This window comes from Dipteris shenzhenensis, chromosome 12, assembly GCF_047967505.1.
Source record: "Dipteris shenzhenensis isolate YYH24624 ecotype China chromosome 12, Dip_SZ_1.0, whole genome shotgun sequence".
NCBI classification, from domain to species: domain Eukaryota; kingdom Viridiplantae; phylum Streptophyta; class Polypodiopsida; order Gleicheniales; family Dipteridaceae; genus Dipteris; species Dipteris shenzhenensis.
The window spans coordinates 45,312,346-45,329,492 of record NC_141607.1 but is presented as its reverse complement, the minus strand read 5'-3'; the positions used below and the strand labels follow the sequence as shown (position 1 = coordinate 45,329,492).

The 17,147-nt window shown below is 50.4% G+C and overlaps 1 protein-coding gene across 4 annotated transcripts in view; it reads right to left on the bottom strand.

The window, feature by feature from the left end:
• LOC147896283 (uncharacterized) overlaps positions 1-17,147 on the bottom strand; it is a 43,198-nt gene that overhangs the window by 14,215 nt on the left and 11,836 nt on the right. For 3 of the 4 annotated variants that reach the window (XM_087382591.1, XM_087382595.1, XM_087382592.1), the window contains exon 3: positions 3,634-5,067. In XM_087382591.1, the coding sequence (XP_087238717.1) occupies positions 3,634-5,067 (1,434 nt within the window). Of the gene's footprint in view, positions 1-3,633; positions 5,137-17,147 lie in introns of all 4 variants that reach the window. The other variant, XM_087382594.1, reaches the window with a different exon arrangement.

The following is a 17,147-nucleotide window of genomic DNA, read 5'->3' as shown; positions in this document are numbered from 1 at the left end:
TCTCTGGCAACATCTATAGCCTGTGTACCCGGATCTGCAGTAAGAAGGGATGCAAAATAATCTGAAGCTACACACAGAGTCCCACATGCCCTGCAGGGCTAATGTAATGTGATCACCAATCTGCTCCCAAAAAGTAATAAAAATGAAGGGGTAAGTCTATCCGAACCTGGGCATTTGCCCTTGTGGAGGGCAAGTAATGCAGTCTTGAATTCTGCATTGGTGAAAGGTGCATCCAGAGAAACATACATCTCATTCACCAATACAGGATACACTGCCAAATAACCTCTCTGGCAACATCTATAGCCTGTGTGCCCGCATCTACAGTAAGAAGGGATGCAAAATAATCTGAAGCTACACGCATGACAGCATTAAGATCTGACTATAACACCCCGTCTGAGTCAACAAGCTGTGAGACACTATCTCTACTATGTCTGGGCCCATGAGTAGAGAAAAAGTGTTTGTTGACCCTACCACCCATCTGAATCCAAAAGGATTCCCGTGCATGAAAGACATATTCTGCTCTCTGATCCAACAATGTCTGCAACTGAGCCCTTGCTGCAGCAAGGCGCTCCTGAATCCAAGCATCTGTGGGCCTCTTCTGCTCTTTCCTCTGAAGGGACGCTAACTGCTGGCGTATACCAATCTCACGTCTGAGAATCTCACGTCTCCTGGAATCAGCGACTGTATGATAATAGTCACTAATTCCAGATAAGGCTGCAGCTACCTGAGATGGGCGGACAGCTCCACCCTGTATGTGAGAAACCCAAATCTGTAAAATATCCTCCGTGAGGCTCTCCTCTGCATAAAAGGCATCCGGAACCCTGACATTGGCAGAACATCCTCTCCGATGAGGCTCAAGGATCTGCAACACCACTGGAAAATGATCTGAGGTGGAAACCCCAATAGAAATGTATACATATCCTCCTCTGTCAAGTGCCCAATCGTCTACATAAAATCTGTCAATACGTGCATGGATGGGCATGTGTATTCTCCTATTCGACCAAGAATACAGGAGTGACTGTGGCATAACATGAAAGGCATCATCCAACCAAGTGTCCATGCCACTGTACCTGAAAAAGAAAGGCATCCTAGGCTTCCCTCTCCAAAGAATAAATTCCACCCTGTTTGCCTCCCTTTTTGTCTGATGGCAACTCAACCATGTTGAAATCGCCACCAATGATCCAAGAATCTGCAATGGGGGCCCAAGAGAGTAACTCCTTCCAAAAGGAGATCTACTCCCCTCTGTTGTTGGGAGCATAAAGATTGAGAAGACCAATCTTACACCCTCCAATCAAAATAATGATCCATTGAGCTCTAGAGGGGGAAATAATACCATGACCAGCAACCCAGGGGAGAATAGAGGGAGAGATCGAAATGCAAGTACCTCCCCTTGTGCCCATAGCAGGCGACCAGAAGGTATGTCCTGAAAGCAGTTTGCCCGATTTAGAGCAATCACTGGCATCCAACTTTCTGTCTTGCACTTCAGATTTTTCAGTGGGTAATTCTGATATTACAGCCACTAATGATGATGACCCATATGCTTTATTAACTTGCAGTTATGATCCTTCAAAGGATGAATGCCCTTTTAGCGTTGATGAGACACTTCATACTTGGTATTTTGATAGTGGTGCTTCAAAGCACATCACTAGCTTGAAACTTAATTCCTTTCAAGAGTAGAGAGCTGCTGCTCCTCCCCGTGAAGCCTCTTGCCCCCTCCGTCAGCCCCTCCCTCACCACCCTCCTCTCCCTCGCTGCCCTCTCCCCTCCCTCCCCTCGCTGCCCCCTCCCCTCGCTGCCCTCCCTGCCCCCTCCCCTCGCTGCCCTCTCCCTCCCCCCCCTCGCCGCCCTCTCCCTCCCCCGCTTGCTGCCCTTGCCTTCCCCGCCCCCTCCCTCTCCCCCGCCCCCCTCCCTCCCTTCCCCCACCCCCTCCTTTACCCCCGCCCCTGCCCTCCCCGCCCCTCTCCTCCCCCCCCACCTCCTCCCTCCCCCTTCCGCCCCCTCCTTTCCCCTCACCAGCTCCCCTCCCCCCCCCCCCCCCCCGCCTACTGCCCCTGCCCTCCCCACCCCTCCCCCACCCACCCCCTCCCTCCCCATCCCCCGCCACCTCCTTTCCCCTCACCCGCTCCCCTCTCTCCCCCCGCCTGCTACGAATGGCAGGTACGGACTGCACGTATGGTTGTACAGCGAATGTACGGTGGTGCAGACAGTACGATGCTCCAACAGATGTTGTACGGAATGTTGGCGACACTGTACGGAATTGTGGCGTAGGTACTGTACGGACAGCAGGAGCGTGAGCTTCATGAGTTGAAGCATGGGCTGTACGGCTATACGGAATCAGTCCATACAAATTGTACAGATGGGAGCTGCGAGCAAGGTGCTGGGAGCAAGAAGAGCTTGCGGGCAAGGAGCAGGGAGCTGTTGAGCAAGGAGCTAGGCAGAAAGCTAGGAGCAGGGTCTTGCTGCTCTGATACCAAATGTTGGAGATAGAGAAGAGTGAGAGAGCAAGAGAGTGTTGAACGTAAGTTTTCAATAGATGAAGTGAGTAATACAAGAAGAGGGAAAGGTTTTGTCTAAGTAATAAAACCTTATCCTTCACTAACCGTAGTTAGTGAACTAACTATGGTTAGGGGGAAAAACCTCTAAAGAGGGAAAAGTGCCCCTAACTTACTTATTACATTACATTGGTGACTGGTCACTGCTAGAATATAATAATAATTCTAACACTTAATAGTGTATGGAAGGACTGTAAAGTGAGGCAGAGCAGTTTCTTCTTATGGAAGATGATGCATAACTGGCTGCCCCTGTGAGCAAAACTTATGAAAAGATTTGTGGTCAATCCTCTTTGCCCCCTTTGTGGGAATGCAGTGGAACATGCCCTTCACGTTTATTGGCGTTGTCCAGCCACAAGGTCTTTATGGTGCAAGGTGGAGGCGGCTATAAGGAAAGCGTAGCTGATGTCGAATTTCAGGTTGGGTGGAAACTGGAAGCGAGGGGTTTGCATTTCGCCTAATCAGATTGTCCGCTATATTGCACATGGTCGAGCAGCACATTAATGAGATTGCAAAGTTTTGTGTTATTTCTACTTCCATTATAGGCAAAACCTGCCTGATGGCAATTAGTGAGCTGTAAAGATAGTGTTGAAACGTACTGTTGAAACATAATGTTGAAGTGCAAGCCTGAGAAATCTTATGATTTCAGATTTGACCATTATAGAGGGTTTCAAAAGAAAAGGAGATGGAGATGAAGGACTTCGATCTACAAGATCGTGTGTGTGTGTGTGTGTGTGTGCACGCGTGTGCGTGCACGTGCGCATGTGTAACCTTTATGAGAGAGCAAGAGCGAGAGCGAGAGAGAGATAGAGAGAGAGAGAGATTAACGTCCTCGGAAAATCTCATGGGCCTATGGGACAATGTGCACACCAAAAAGTTGCAAATACATCTGGATACCCAGAGAGTTGAGGGAGCGCTCAAGGCAGGTCAGACCCATAACTAAATACTAGTACTATCTTAGAGAGAGAGAGTTTTCATTTCTTTGATTCACAAGGATGATATGCAGGCAGAGACGAAGGAAAGGCTTGCAAATGGAGGGTGATAAGGAAGATTACTAATTTGAAGATTCTGGCAAAATACTTACCCCCAGTTGCATCCATCGTAATAACTGCTTCCATTTTCTTTCTCGGTCATCAAAAGAGTTTACCCTTCTCTCAATAAGAATCAGCTTCTCCTTCGTCTGCTGCAAAGCTTCAGAAAGGGCCTCACACTTAAATGTAAGTTCTGCACATGTAGAGCATTCTCGACTATCTTGTTTTTCATACTGATACTTAATGGCACTGCTTGGCTGTTTAAAAGAGCTGTTTGGACCTGGACATCTGAAGCATTGTGCATTTATTTGGCTAGCATTTGACTCTTCCTTCTGTTTATCAAATTTATCAGTATCATTATTCTCTGCTCGAATATTGGTAAAATTATGTGATCCTTCATCAACCCTTCTAGTCATTGCGTCTGTAGAGAGCTGTGACGTCACAAACACAGAGTTAAGTAATAATCCTTGAGACGAGCTCAAGAAATTCTCTTTACAATTTGATGGTTTTCCTCTTCTTTCAACCTCGGTTGTTTGAAGTCCTGGTGCCAGAATCAATGAGCTCCATCCCAAGTTTTCTTCAGTCAAATGTGAGTGACTATACTCTGATTCCTTGTGGCATTCGTCATTTCTTCTAAGAATGATACATTCAGTTTGGAGATGCTCATCTTCTTGTATCCGATCTGTGTCATGTTGTAACACATCAACATCCTTTACATGGCTAGTGTTCCCTGAAGTTCCACTATTCCTTCCAAAACAGGCGGCACTCTCCAACACAAATGCAGATGGTAAGCTGCCTGCTGCAGTAGCATCCCTTTCCAAGAAAGGAACCCTTTCTGGTAACGGTGAGCAAATCCCTGAACTAGAAGCTCCAGACCTGGGTGATAATAACTGGCCAATGGGGCTGCCGGGATAGACCTGGAATGTGAGTTCTAAGTTAGGAGGCGGCAAAAATCTTAAAGTGTAGTGTTCAGAAGCTTGCTCAGGAAGGGAGCATTTAATGCTCAAAGAGGAAGCAAGAAGCTCTGCGAAAGGGACGTCTGGGGATGGAGGTGTGGTGAGATGTGCAAGCTCTGGAGGTGGCGTAAATGGAGCTGTTGAGGGAGGAGTGGTAGGAGCAGTAGTAAAAGCAGAGTAAGTTGGAGGAGTTGCTAGTACAGTATCAACTGTAAAGGGCCCTGCTCCATTATTTGTGGGAACATAATCGATTTGTAAGCCTGATTGGCTGTCCTCAATTCCTAATTGTAAAGGAAACAATGTACGCAAGGCTGCAGGAGATGCATTGTCTGGGAATTGCATTGAGATTGGAGAACAGGGAGGGGCATGCGTCGCTGGGGATAGAGTAGCCATTTGAATTACATCCAGTGGAAGGCTTCCATTTTGTGTGGTGGCTGGTCTAGAAACAAGCCGTGTTGCTCGCCTATGATACTTCTCCCGTTTTCGGGCTGCAAAATGTTGAAATCCACCCCAGCAACTTCTCCATCCTTTCTGCTAACAAGGAAGAGGAAACATAAGAATCCTGCAGTCACATTTCCTCCATTGAAGCCACAGGGTAACCTGCATTAGAGGCCAAGAAAAGACAGCTAAACCTTCCATTCCCCTCACAAAATCCAACAAAACATCCAACTATTTATATGCACTTACTTTGCCTTCGCACAAACTTTTAGCATTATGCGCTTATCTTTGTTTCATATTTTGCATAATTTTTTCTTACATATATCCTTCTGACTGTCAGTCATGATAGCTATATGTTCCTTCAACTAGCACCTCCTGTACTTATGATCATTATTCAGGTAACAAATGTGAAACATGTACAATTTTCTTAATATGGCTGAAATTGTCACCATAGGAAATTTGCTGATACTTTTCATGCACACAAAGAAGAGATAGTATATTCAATGAAAAACAGGAGGAACAATCACCCACAACACAAACCACCTCTACGAAAAGTGAGTGGAACTGGTTAGCTATTGTAAATAGGAACAGCCAAGAGACGTAAAGAGTCCCTTGGCCTCTCTGCGCACGCATGCAGACCTTTTCCATTTTGTAAATTTGTAAATCCCACATCAAGATATTCTACATCTCTACCAATAAAAGACTGGCATCAAATCATAGCCCTAGCACCCATATAAAGCTAATCTTAAAATATCCTTCCAAGAACCAAGTATAGTTGGCAGTAATAGGCAACTTTTGAGTGGCATCCATCACATGAAGCATCCTTCACCCATATACCCCACCATGATCTATTTGGGCCAGAGCCGTCATTCAAAGTAAGCAAACTGCAAAGGCATCTGTCACATAGAGTCATCACCCTTCACCCTTGGAGCCCACCTAGATCTATTTGGTCCACAGCCCATGAGCCTATCATCTGTCACCCCAAAGCAGACCGTCGGGTCTTTGACAGTCATGCATCCATAGCAGTTATAAGCCACTGGCGATGTAAACTGTGTCTTAAGTCTCAGAATAGGCTCAGTCCTATAAACCAAATGACCCCAGGACCTTACCACATTACACACCAATCCATGATCAAATGTTGTGGACCCCAAATGTCATAGACACATGCCAACTTCAAGGAAATCACACACAAACAATGACCTACAACACTCCCTGTCCAATCTACAGATTATTGCTGACTGTCTATAGCAACTATGTGTGATTCTCTCTCCAAGGTCTCAAAGATAGCTCCACACTTGAACAATAAACTATTTGGTCCACAGCCCATGAGCCCATCCAACTATCATCCCAAAGCAGATTGTCGGGTTTTAGGCCAGTGGGTGTCTGTGACAGCCATGCAGCATTCAGGATCCATAGCAATTATAAGCCAATGTAAACGGCTGCCTTAGGCCTCAGAACAGGCCTAGGTCCTCTCAACCCAATGACCCCAGGACCTTTTATATATATGTGTGTGTGTGTGTGTGTGTGTGTGTGTGTACGTATATGTATTTTTCTTTAGCAGCCACTACATATGGATTGGGCTCTCATTATCGTCCTTTGTGGCGACAAATTACTTCTATGCTTTCGCCCTTTGTTCCGATTCCTCCTTTGGAACTCCAGGACCGACTGGAAGATTGGACTTTGACTTCTCCAGGGTCCTCTTCTCGTCCTTTGAGGCTATCTCAGATTACTATACCTGCATTGTATAAAATCCTTTTGCCTCAACCTTGGGTTTCAGAGAGAGGTGATTCTGTTTGGCGAATGCATCGCCCAGCCAAGTGGTGGAAGAAAAGATTACAGCAACTTTGGGCCCATAAAGTACCGCTTCGGCAACAAGTTTTCTTTTGGCGAGTTCTTTTGGGAGTGTTTCCATCTGGACAGCTATTAGCTCATCGACACATTGCTCCTGCACTTTGCCATAGATGTTCTGCTTCTTCGGAGACTGTGCCTCACTTGTTTTGGCATTGTCCGTGCTCTCGTGAGTTTTTTGATCTACTTTGACAACACCTGCGAGCGAGATTCCCATCTGTTCCTTTTGGGAAGTTCTTCTGGCTATTTGGGTTTCATCCATCCAGACCGGAGTTTCATCTTTTCTTCGTTTGGGTTCGCTACTGGGCACTATGGACTTTATGGACATATAGGAATTGTAAAGTCTTTGGTGATCCTACTTTCTCTCTATTTGGCTTTTTTAGGCGTTCTCTGCAGCAATCTTTCTTTGATTGCTTGCAGACCCGCTGCATAGATCATGAGGTCTTTTTGGCATATACTGAAATTTTCAGTTGATGTAATTGTAGCACCTTTTTTTGAGGTTGCTACTGATATAATATAATCAATTAGTGTTAGCCCTCTCTACTCTGAAGACTAACTCGAAACGCACTACTGCGACAGATTTACATGCGTAATCGTACTTCAGAACTGCGTATGAAAATTCATAGAGTAGAACAGTGATCGACAGAATCATTCATGATAAAACAATAAGGCAGATGCAATAGAATCTCTGTATAACATTTCTCCGAGCAGTACAACACCGTACTCTCTGATACATAGCACTGATCCTTGCTCCGATCCTCATCAATGAGCCTCAATTGATCTCTCTGAATGATCGCTCTCTTCTCTCTTATCTAACCGGCACACATAACTCCTTCACGGTTGCCGTGCCTATTCAGTTCTCCGCCTGCCCCTAGAACTTCCGTCTTTTCATATCTCATTAATAAACTAGATACAACGTATTAATAATAATCTAAGGACTAATGATCTAAGGACTCCCCCCCTAGCTCCTCTTTACTGTTGCTGCTTTTGCCCCTAACACTTGGCACTCCCGGGGAATCGGATTCTGGATCCGCATCCGAACCCACCGGTTCTCCGCTACGGTTCATCCTCGACGTCGCCACCGTCATCGTCCGCCGCCGCCGCTGCTGCCGCTGCCACCGGAACTGCTGGAACTGCTGGAGCCGCCGGCGCCGGTACTGGTACTGCCGGAGCCGCTTGCGCCGGTCGAAGTAAAGGTAGCTGCTGCGGGTTGAGAGCATGGGCATCCACAAAAATTTGGAGCTGTCCATAGAAAGGTGGTGCCGCCGCCCCCGCCTGCTGAGCTACTGCCGCCATCCGATGAATATAGCGGCATGCCGTCCGCAGGTCGACCAACATAGCTGCTCTCTCAACATGACGCGTTCTCCGCAGCTGTTGTAGTTCCTCTGCATGCAGTCGGGTCTTTTCAGATAAAGCGAGTTCGAGATCGGTTACCCGCATAGTGCGATCTGCTTTCTTCGCCACACTATCCAGTCGTTTCATTACCCGCCCCAATTCCTTGGTTTGGGCACCTGTTGATTGGTCTGGCGTAGTAGCTCGGAGCTGCAGCAAATCGGCCATGAGGCTCTTCACCTCAACTTCATGTTGCTGGTGCTCTTCTTTCCGGGCGAGCTTGAGTGCCAACAGCTGAGATCTAGCATCGTCACACTGCTGTTGCACCACCGCGACGTGTTCTTTCAGCTGCAAAAAGTGCCTTGCGTCCAAGGATTCCCCGTCCGCTGGCGCCGGAAAAGCTGCCACAAAAGCGGCCGCTGCGTCTGCTTGGGGTCGAGGCGTCAGTGCGATCGCGGGTCTTTTTCCTCTGGCCTTCGCTCTTCGGAGGGCTTCTTCCAGCTCGGCGATCCGTTTGACATAGCCTTCGGCAGAATCCACCGGTCCCGCCGCTGTCTGCTTCCCGAGAGTATTTGCCGATGTAGAACTTCCACCCTCCGGTTGTGCCGCAGTTTTCGTCACCGGTGCTGGTGGTAAAAATGCTGTTCCTGCGCCCCCTCCCGCCGGATCATCCTCATCCCTCCAGGCCAACCGTCGGTCGAGAGGCCTGCAAGCCCGCTCCAGCTCTACTCGCAATTGATGTTGATGATCAAGAAAAATACCCTGCATCTCTGCGACGAAGGCTTCCGATAAATCCAACAAAAGTGCCTCGTCCAGCATGCGTGTAGAGCTAGAGGGTTGCCGGTACGCCATCACTTCTGCTTCCAACAACTGCACCCTGGCGGTCGCAGCTGTAGCCTTCTCCGTCAATTGTTCCGTCAGCCGCAGGTGTTCTTGAGTTTGGGCGACAATCGCCATCCTTGCTTCCTCCATATCCTGCTGTCGCCGTGCATCCACCTGTTGGAGTCGTACCAACTGCTCCTGCAGCTGTTGATTGCGTTCGAGCAGCCTGGCATTTTCCTGGCGCAACCTCGCCTCATTCTCCTCCAGCTGCCCCTTCTGAAAACATTGGAGCAAGCGCTCCGCCAACCGTCGTGCCGTGACCAGATCATAGGTCTCCACCGGCGGAGATAGCTGCAGCTCACCACTCCCCCTTGGGACTACACGGGCTTCCTCCTGACCTGCCTGTCTCCCCGAATTGTCCTCCCGAGTGTGGACTGAGCTTTCCCCTTGCAAGGCCTCCGCTTCCGGGCGGGTTTTCTTCAACATGCCTCCTTCCGGCGCGAGAGCCAACTTTCTTTTCAATAAACTGGCCATGCGGCTCGATGTTGTTGAGACCGCTGGCCTACTCCTCTGGCTACCCTGTGGAACTTCTGCCGGAACCGCTGGCCTACTCCGCTGGCTGCCCTGTGGAACTTCGGCCGGAACCACCACCGCAGGTACTACCGCCGGAACCTCCACCGCAGGTACTACCGGAGTCACCTGGTTCCTTGGCATCAGCGTCAGAACTCTCTCCGTTGTTGATCGCGCTGGTTCCACCTCCTTGGACTCCTTGTCCGAACCCTCGTCTGTGGACTCCTCCACCTCCACATACGATCCTGGGATGACCGGTTCCGCATCTGGTCCGAACAAAAAGAATAAGACCTGCCCCATCCGGGATGTTGCCGTGGGCTTCAAGAGCTTCTTGGCCACCTCCAGAATTCTGTCCGCCAGCAGCTTCGCCCAGGGAACCGGTTTCCCTTGCTCCGCCCTCTGGAAATAGGTAAACTGGGTCTGTCCCAGTAACTCTGCTTTCACCTTCTGCCAGAGTGCCTCTGCAATAAACTTGTAGCATATCTTCTTCGAAGCATCCAGCTTCTTCATATTGTACTCCCCCTTGCAACCTGCGCCGAGAGCTGCCTCCATGGCACTGCTGGTAAGCTTCGTGACTTTGCATGGGCCATCCACCGGCAAGTGCAAACGGGCCGCTACCAGCTCCTTGCACAAGGTGAAAGTTTTGCCATACACCACGACCTTGCGCCCGCGTGCAAGCTGCGCCAAGATATCTTGCGCCAATGGATGAACTGGTGTCGTAGCCCATGGCAAACCCGCGAACTCCACCAGACGAGCTCGTGTCAGCCAAGACTGCACAGCCTCATCCCCAACAGGTAACGGATTGATCAGATGGAAGACCACCATAGCGGCGAAAAGCTGGGATGCGAGGGAGAAGAGTTCTGGAAAACAAAGAGTTGGAAATAAGCCCCCTTTTGCTTCCAAAGTGCCTTTTGGATGCCCTGGTGAACTCCTTGTTTGCATGCAACGATCAAGTGTCCCATCATTCTGATAAAAGCCCCACTTCGAAGATTCAGTAGATTGCATGGCGGCGTCCGCGCCCCGCAACACGAAGCTTTGCTCCCACCGTTTCTCGGAATAAAGTGAGTGAGACCACACGTGCGTATTAATAGCCCCCATCATCGGTTTCTCCACCGAAATGGCTACAAATGCATTTGAAATGATCTTCACAGGTGGTTTCTCCGGAAATGGGTAAGGTGGCATGGGCCCTGTATATGGTCGGAGACGAAATCCATTTACCGGCTTCTGCAACAGCTCCCCCTGTAGTGTTCCTAATCGGAACGTGCCGTCACCATAACGCTCCACCACCCAATACGGACCTCCCCACCGTAACTTCAGCTTACCCGGATGCGGACCCATCCGAGTATTAAACAATATCACGGCATCTCTCCGTTTGAAGGTCTTCTTCTTTGAATGACGGTCCACCCAGACCTTCCGTCTGTCCTGGACTACCTGTGCAAGATACGCACTGTAGAACCGCTCCTCACCCAGCCGATCCAGCTGTTCAATCCTCCGGTCTACGGACTCGTCCCAGCCCAATTTCTCTGCCGCTGCAATCCGCAGACTCGGTACTAGGAATTCCATGGGGACCACTGCTTCAACTCCGTAAACCAACTTGAATGGCGTGAACCCCGTCGCAACCTTATAGGAAGTCCGGAACGCCCATAATGCGGAGTAAAGTTTTTCATCCCAATCTGTCCGATTTTCATTGACCAGCTTTTTCAGAATGACTAGCAACACCTTATTCGAGGACTCCGCCTGTCCGTTTGCCTGAGGGTAATACACTGTGGACTTCTTATGAATGATTAGGTGCCGGGTAACCAGTTCCCGTAACACCGCATTAAGAAAATGCCCACCTTGATCCGTGACGAGCTCAACCGGACATCCGTACCGTGTCATAATGGCTTCATAAAGGAATCTGGCCACAGCCTTTGCCGAATTATCCTTCAGTGCTCTGGCCTCCACCCATTTGGTACAGTAATCCGTCGCCACCAGGATATACCGGTTACCTGTCCTCCGCGCCGGCGGCGAAAACGGACCTACAAAGTCCAGCCCCCACTTCATGAACGGTTCGAGGGCCAGTATGGGATTGTGCGGCATCCGGTCCCGACCTGATGGCTGGCCCAACCTCTGGCACACATCGCATCTTTTGACGAACCTATGCGCATCCCCCATTAATGTTGGCCACCACAGACCTCCTTGGAGTACCTTCCGTCCGGTTACTTCTCCTGCGAAGTGTCCACCGCTGATTCCTTGGTGAGCCTCTTCCAGGATGACCTCCTGCTCATGTGGGTACACACACCGTCGCAACACACCATCCAGCCCCTTTTTATACAATTGGTCAGCAATGATCCGGAAGTCTCTGCTCTTGAGCGCGAGCCGTTTCCGCTGGTCTCGCGACATTCCGTCGCGCATCTGGCCCGTGTCGACAAAGTGAAACATGTCGTCGTACCAAGTCTTTGGAGCTACCGGTACCACCGCCTCCAGTTCGAACAGCTGGGCATCCGGAAAATCGTCTTCCACACCCATCGGGTCTTCGCCAGATTCCAACCGCGAAAGGTAATCCGCTACGGCATGTGTACTTCCTGGTCGATGGACCACCGTGAAGTCGAACTCCTGTAAAAGCAGCATCCACCGGGCCAACTTTCCAGTGAGCTCGGGCTTGTGTACCAAATACAACAAGGCGGAATGATCCACATGAAACGTGAACCGATTCCCCAACAGGTAGTGACGAAACTTGGTTACGGAATAAATCATCCCCAATGCTTCCCGCTCCGTAGTAGAGTAATTCCGTTCGGCTTTTGACAACCTGCGACTTGCATAATACACCGGTCGGAACCACTTGCTTGTCGCTTCCTGCATGAGGACACTACCAATAGCCACGTCCGAGGCATCCACGAAGACATGAAACATCTTCGCCCAATCTGGCGGCTGAACCACCGGTGCTGTCGCCAACATCAGTTTGAGCCGTCGAAAAGCTAAGTCACAAGCAGAAGACCAGACTAACGGTACTTTGTTGAGTTGGTCATACAGTGGTGTCGCCACATCCGCCAGATACCGCAGCATTCGGCTGTGCCATTTAACCTGCCCTAGGAATCTCCCGAGCTGCTTACCGTTGCCAGGAACCTTTGCCTGCCGAATCGCTTCGACCTTCGCCGGATCCACCGCAATGCCTTCCGCCGAGACAATGCAACCTAGCAGCATACCGCTGCCCACGGCGAATGCACATTTCATAGGGTTCAGACACAACCGTGCCTCCCTACACCGGGTTAAGCATTTCTTCAGATGCTCAAGGTGCTGCTCGCGACTCCCAAAAACACTGAAATCGTCCAGAAATACCTGCATAAAGATTAGTAAATAATCATGAAATATCTCTTGGACCATGCGTTGAAATGTTGCCGGAGCATTCTTTAGCCCAAATGCCATCACCAGGAAAACAAATGCTCCCCACTCCGTGATGAAGGCTGTTTTCTCTCGATCTTCTGGTGCCATCTGCACCTGGTTATACCCACTGAAGCCATCCAGAAAAGAATACATCTCGTGACCTGCCACTGTATCCAGCATAGTATCATTAAACGGCAATGGAAACGGATCCGTGATTGTCGCCGCGTTAAGCTTTCTGTAGTCAACACAGACCCGCAACTTCAAATTCTTTTTCGGAACAATCACGATTGGCGAAAGCCACGTTGCACGGTCAACCGGACAGATAAACCCGACCTTTAGCAACCTGTCTAGCTCCTCCTTCACCCTCTGGGCATAGTGCGGATTCATTCTATACCGTTGTTGCCGAACCGGTATCGCATCCTTCTGCAGATTGATCCTGTGCTGATAGAATTTGGGATCGATGCCGAGCAAATCTGTGTAGTCCCAGGCGAACACGTCTTTGAAGGATTTCAGCAATGTCTCCAATTTTCCCCGAAATCCTTTGTCGAGCTTTGCACTGACACGGACGTTCTTTGGCTCCCCCTCCGTTCCGAGGTTAAGATCCAGCAACTCGTCTTCTTTGACCCTCCGCGAGCGACGGAGTTCCTGCTCGAAAACTCTTTCCGCCTCCGCCACTCCCGCTTCGTCCGGCATGTCTCCTGTGCCTTCCGGTAGACTCCCTTCGACTGGTTCTTCCGTGGAACTGGATGACTCCTGCGTAGCCGAGGGAAGCTGATGCTGATATTGCTTTAAAACGGCAACCACATCTACCTCGAACAAGCTTACCAGCTCCGTATTCCTACTGAAGTAGTCATCCTCCTCTTCGACCCCCATTCCGTCCATCATATGGATACCTTCCGCCATCGTCGGTCGGAATGGCGTCCTCAGCCCTTGTTTGGTATGTACCGAGAGCTTCAGCTTCTTTTTTCCTTTCCGAATGGTGATGCGGTCGGATTGCCAGTCTTGTTTCACACGGGCCTGCCGCAACCACGGTCTTCCGAGCAATAACGGGTATGACCCGCTAATATCCTCCATCCGGAGAATCACCGCAGCGATTTCGAACTTCACGCCGCAAACCTCCATTTTCAATCCACGGAGCAATCCTAACGGCTGCACTCTCCGTTGGTCCGCCATCCGAACGGCGAAGGGTGCGGATTCCCATTTTGTGATACCCAACGGCACCAGCATTTGTTCGGACAGGATGTTGACCCCAGACCCTCCGTCCAGCAACACCCCTCCCACACGGCTGTTCTCCAGCGTTACGGAAATTACCGGGACCGCTTCATCAAAAACAGGAGGCTGTTCTTCCGCTTCAGGCTTTGCAGATCCGTCAGGCGACACTTCCATTGTTACCGCTTCCATCTCCGACTCCATCGCCCTGACTGGTTCCGTCAATTGTTTGATGAGAGAATTCCGGAAGTTGGGTACCAATGCTAACAATTGCTCCATTGTCATGTGTATTTGCTGTTTCCGCAAATCTTGCCATAAATCATATGGTTCAACACCCTCCTTGCCGGTCATCAGGCTGTCCTTCTGACGGGTAGGTAGACAAGTCGCTTCTGGCTGGTCTCCTTGCAGGCGCCTTGCCACCGTCGCACCATTCTCCGTCACCGAGACTGCCTTTTCCGCGCTAGGCCTAGGTAACACCGTTGGGGTTTTCTGGACCCAGTCACCGACCGTCGACCGCACCTTTTGTTGTGCCTGCCAATCCAACGCCGGAGGTCTCCCCTTCTCTTGCGGGGCCTTGTAGTCCCGCACCTTTTCCTGGGATCGTGTGACCACGAGCACATCTCCGCTCGCCCTTCCTCCCACGTTGTCTTCAACAGGGACACCCGCCGGTACTTCCGGTACTTCTTCGGACTGCGGACTAGGCTCCTTGCTCTCCTGTTGCGGACTGTCATCATCGCATTCGATAATCAGAACCGCATTCACTGCTGGTGCGGACTTGCCTTCTCCGGATCCCCGGGTTGCTTCCCTTTCCGCCTTGTGGCGCTTGAATAATTCGCAATCTACCTTTCGATGTCCGGGTTGATTGCAATAAAAACATAGGAACGTCCGTTCCCCTGCTGGTTCATCTGCACCTGTTCCAGCCGTTCTCGGCCGCCAAGGTCTTTTCGCCGGTGCGGCTGGTACCGCGGCTGGTGCTGCGGCTGGTGCCGCAACTACCGCCGCCACCGCTGGTGTCGGGGCTATTCGTGCGTTATAGCGGCAGATCTCCGTGGTATGCGTCGCTGTTTGGCAAATCGCACACCACCGCTCATTCAAACCGCATTCCTCTGCTAAGTGTCCTGCATTCCGGCACCGATTACACCAAGTATCCTTGCGAACTTTTGAAGAGGACCCTATTCCACTATCCCGGCTTTTGGCTCCGGCAGCAGATCCTTCCGGAAATAACTTCCCTGCCGCTTTTCCAGCCTTCCGCCTCATGGAACGTTTGTCCTCCTCCTCATCGGACTGATCCGACTCCTCCTCAGTATCAGTATCGGAGTCTCCCTCAGCCTCCTCATACTTCACTTTTCCTTTCCTTCCCTTGGAAGTAAACAGGACTTGTTCCGCCCTCACCGCTGCTTGGACGACTTCTTCCAATGAAAGAGCTTCCAGATCCAACGATGCCAGGGACCTTTTCAATCCTTTATTCAGCCCCTCCATGAAGTAAGCATTTTGGATGGGGACTGCTGGAGTAGTTGCTGCATCGAGGCGGCGGATCAACGACCGAAACCTGGCCGCATACGCCTCCACTTCTTGGTTCTTCTGTTCCAGTTTCCCCAGTTTGGCCAGGACATGAACACGGGTCTTGTCCTCCCGAAACCGGAGCAAAAAGGCATCCCGCAGTAGATCAAACGTGGCAAAATGGGTAGCTCCATATTGCGCGATCCATACTGCCGCCTGCTTCTGCAGTGTCGGGATGAAAGTCGCCATCTTCATAAGATCTGTCGCCTGCACTGGTGGAGCCGTATTCACCATCCATGCCATCTCAAATGACAGTATATGTGCATCCGCATCCTCCTTATCCCGTCCCGAAAACTTGGGGTACTTCACCGTCATCCTGGATACCAGTGGTGGAATAGCCGCGCTGCTTACCGCCGGAACTCCACCCCCGCCTCCGCCTCCACCGCCTCCACCTCCCCTACCGGGATCTGGTGACGGACCTGGGGCTCCGCTTCCTGCAGGCACACCACCCTCCCGTCTCCTGGGACTCGGTGGTGGGGAATTCCGCAACGGTGACGCTTCGTCTTCCGGAGGAGTACCTGTTAAATCGAACGGGCTACTGCGTCCGGAGGATTCGCCTTCCTCCTGAACACCGGAAACGACTGGACCTTCCTCTCCTGGGATCAGCGGAGGTGTGTCAGAGCGGCTACTACTCTCACTATCCGTGAAGAAGCCGAAGAGAAGATCACGTTGAGCCACATATCTGTCATGCCGTTCCTCGCGGGTTGTACGTGCCGATACTGGAGTTGCAGGCTCCCGAGGCCGTTCCGGAGAGCGCGATGTTCCCCCTGGCTCACTCCCAGCGTCATTCATGCGCTAGGCCTCGCACCGAGGAATCAGAGTGTTACAGATGGGGAGCATCCAACCTCTTCGGGGGAATCCACCGCGACGAACATGGAAATCTTCCGTGGTCGCCAAAGTGTTAGCCCTCTCTACTCTGAAGACTAACTCGAAACGCACTACTGCGACAGATTTACATGCGTAATCGTACTTCAGAACTGCGTATGAAAATTCATAGAGTAGAACAGTGATCGACAGAATCATTCATGATAAAACAATAAGGCAGATGCAATAGAATCTCTGTATAACATTTCTCCGAGCAGTACAACACCGTACTCTCTGATACATAGCACTGATCCTTGCTCCGATCCTCATCAATGAGCCTCAATTGATCTCTCTGAATGATCGCTCTCTTCTCTCTTATCTAACCGGCACACATAACTCCTTCACGGTTGCCGTGCCTATTCAGTTCTCCGCCTGCCCCTAGAACTTCCGTCTTTTCATATCTCATTAATAAACTAGATACAACGTATTAATAATAATCTAAGGACTAATGATCTAAGGACTCCCCCCCTAGCTCCTCTTTACTGTTGCTGCTTTTGCCCCTAACACTTAAATTCATAGAGTAGAACAGTGATCGACAGAATCATTCATGATAAAACAATAAGGCAGATGCAATAGAATCTCTGTATAACATTTCTCCGAGCAGT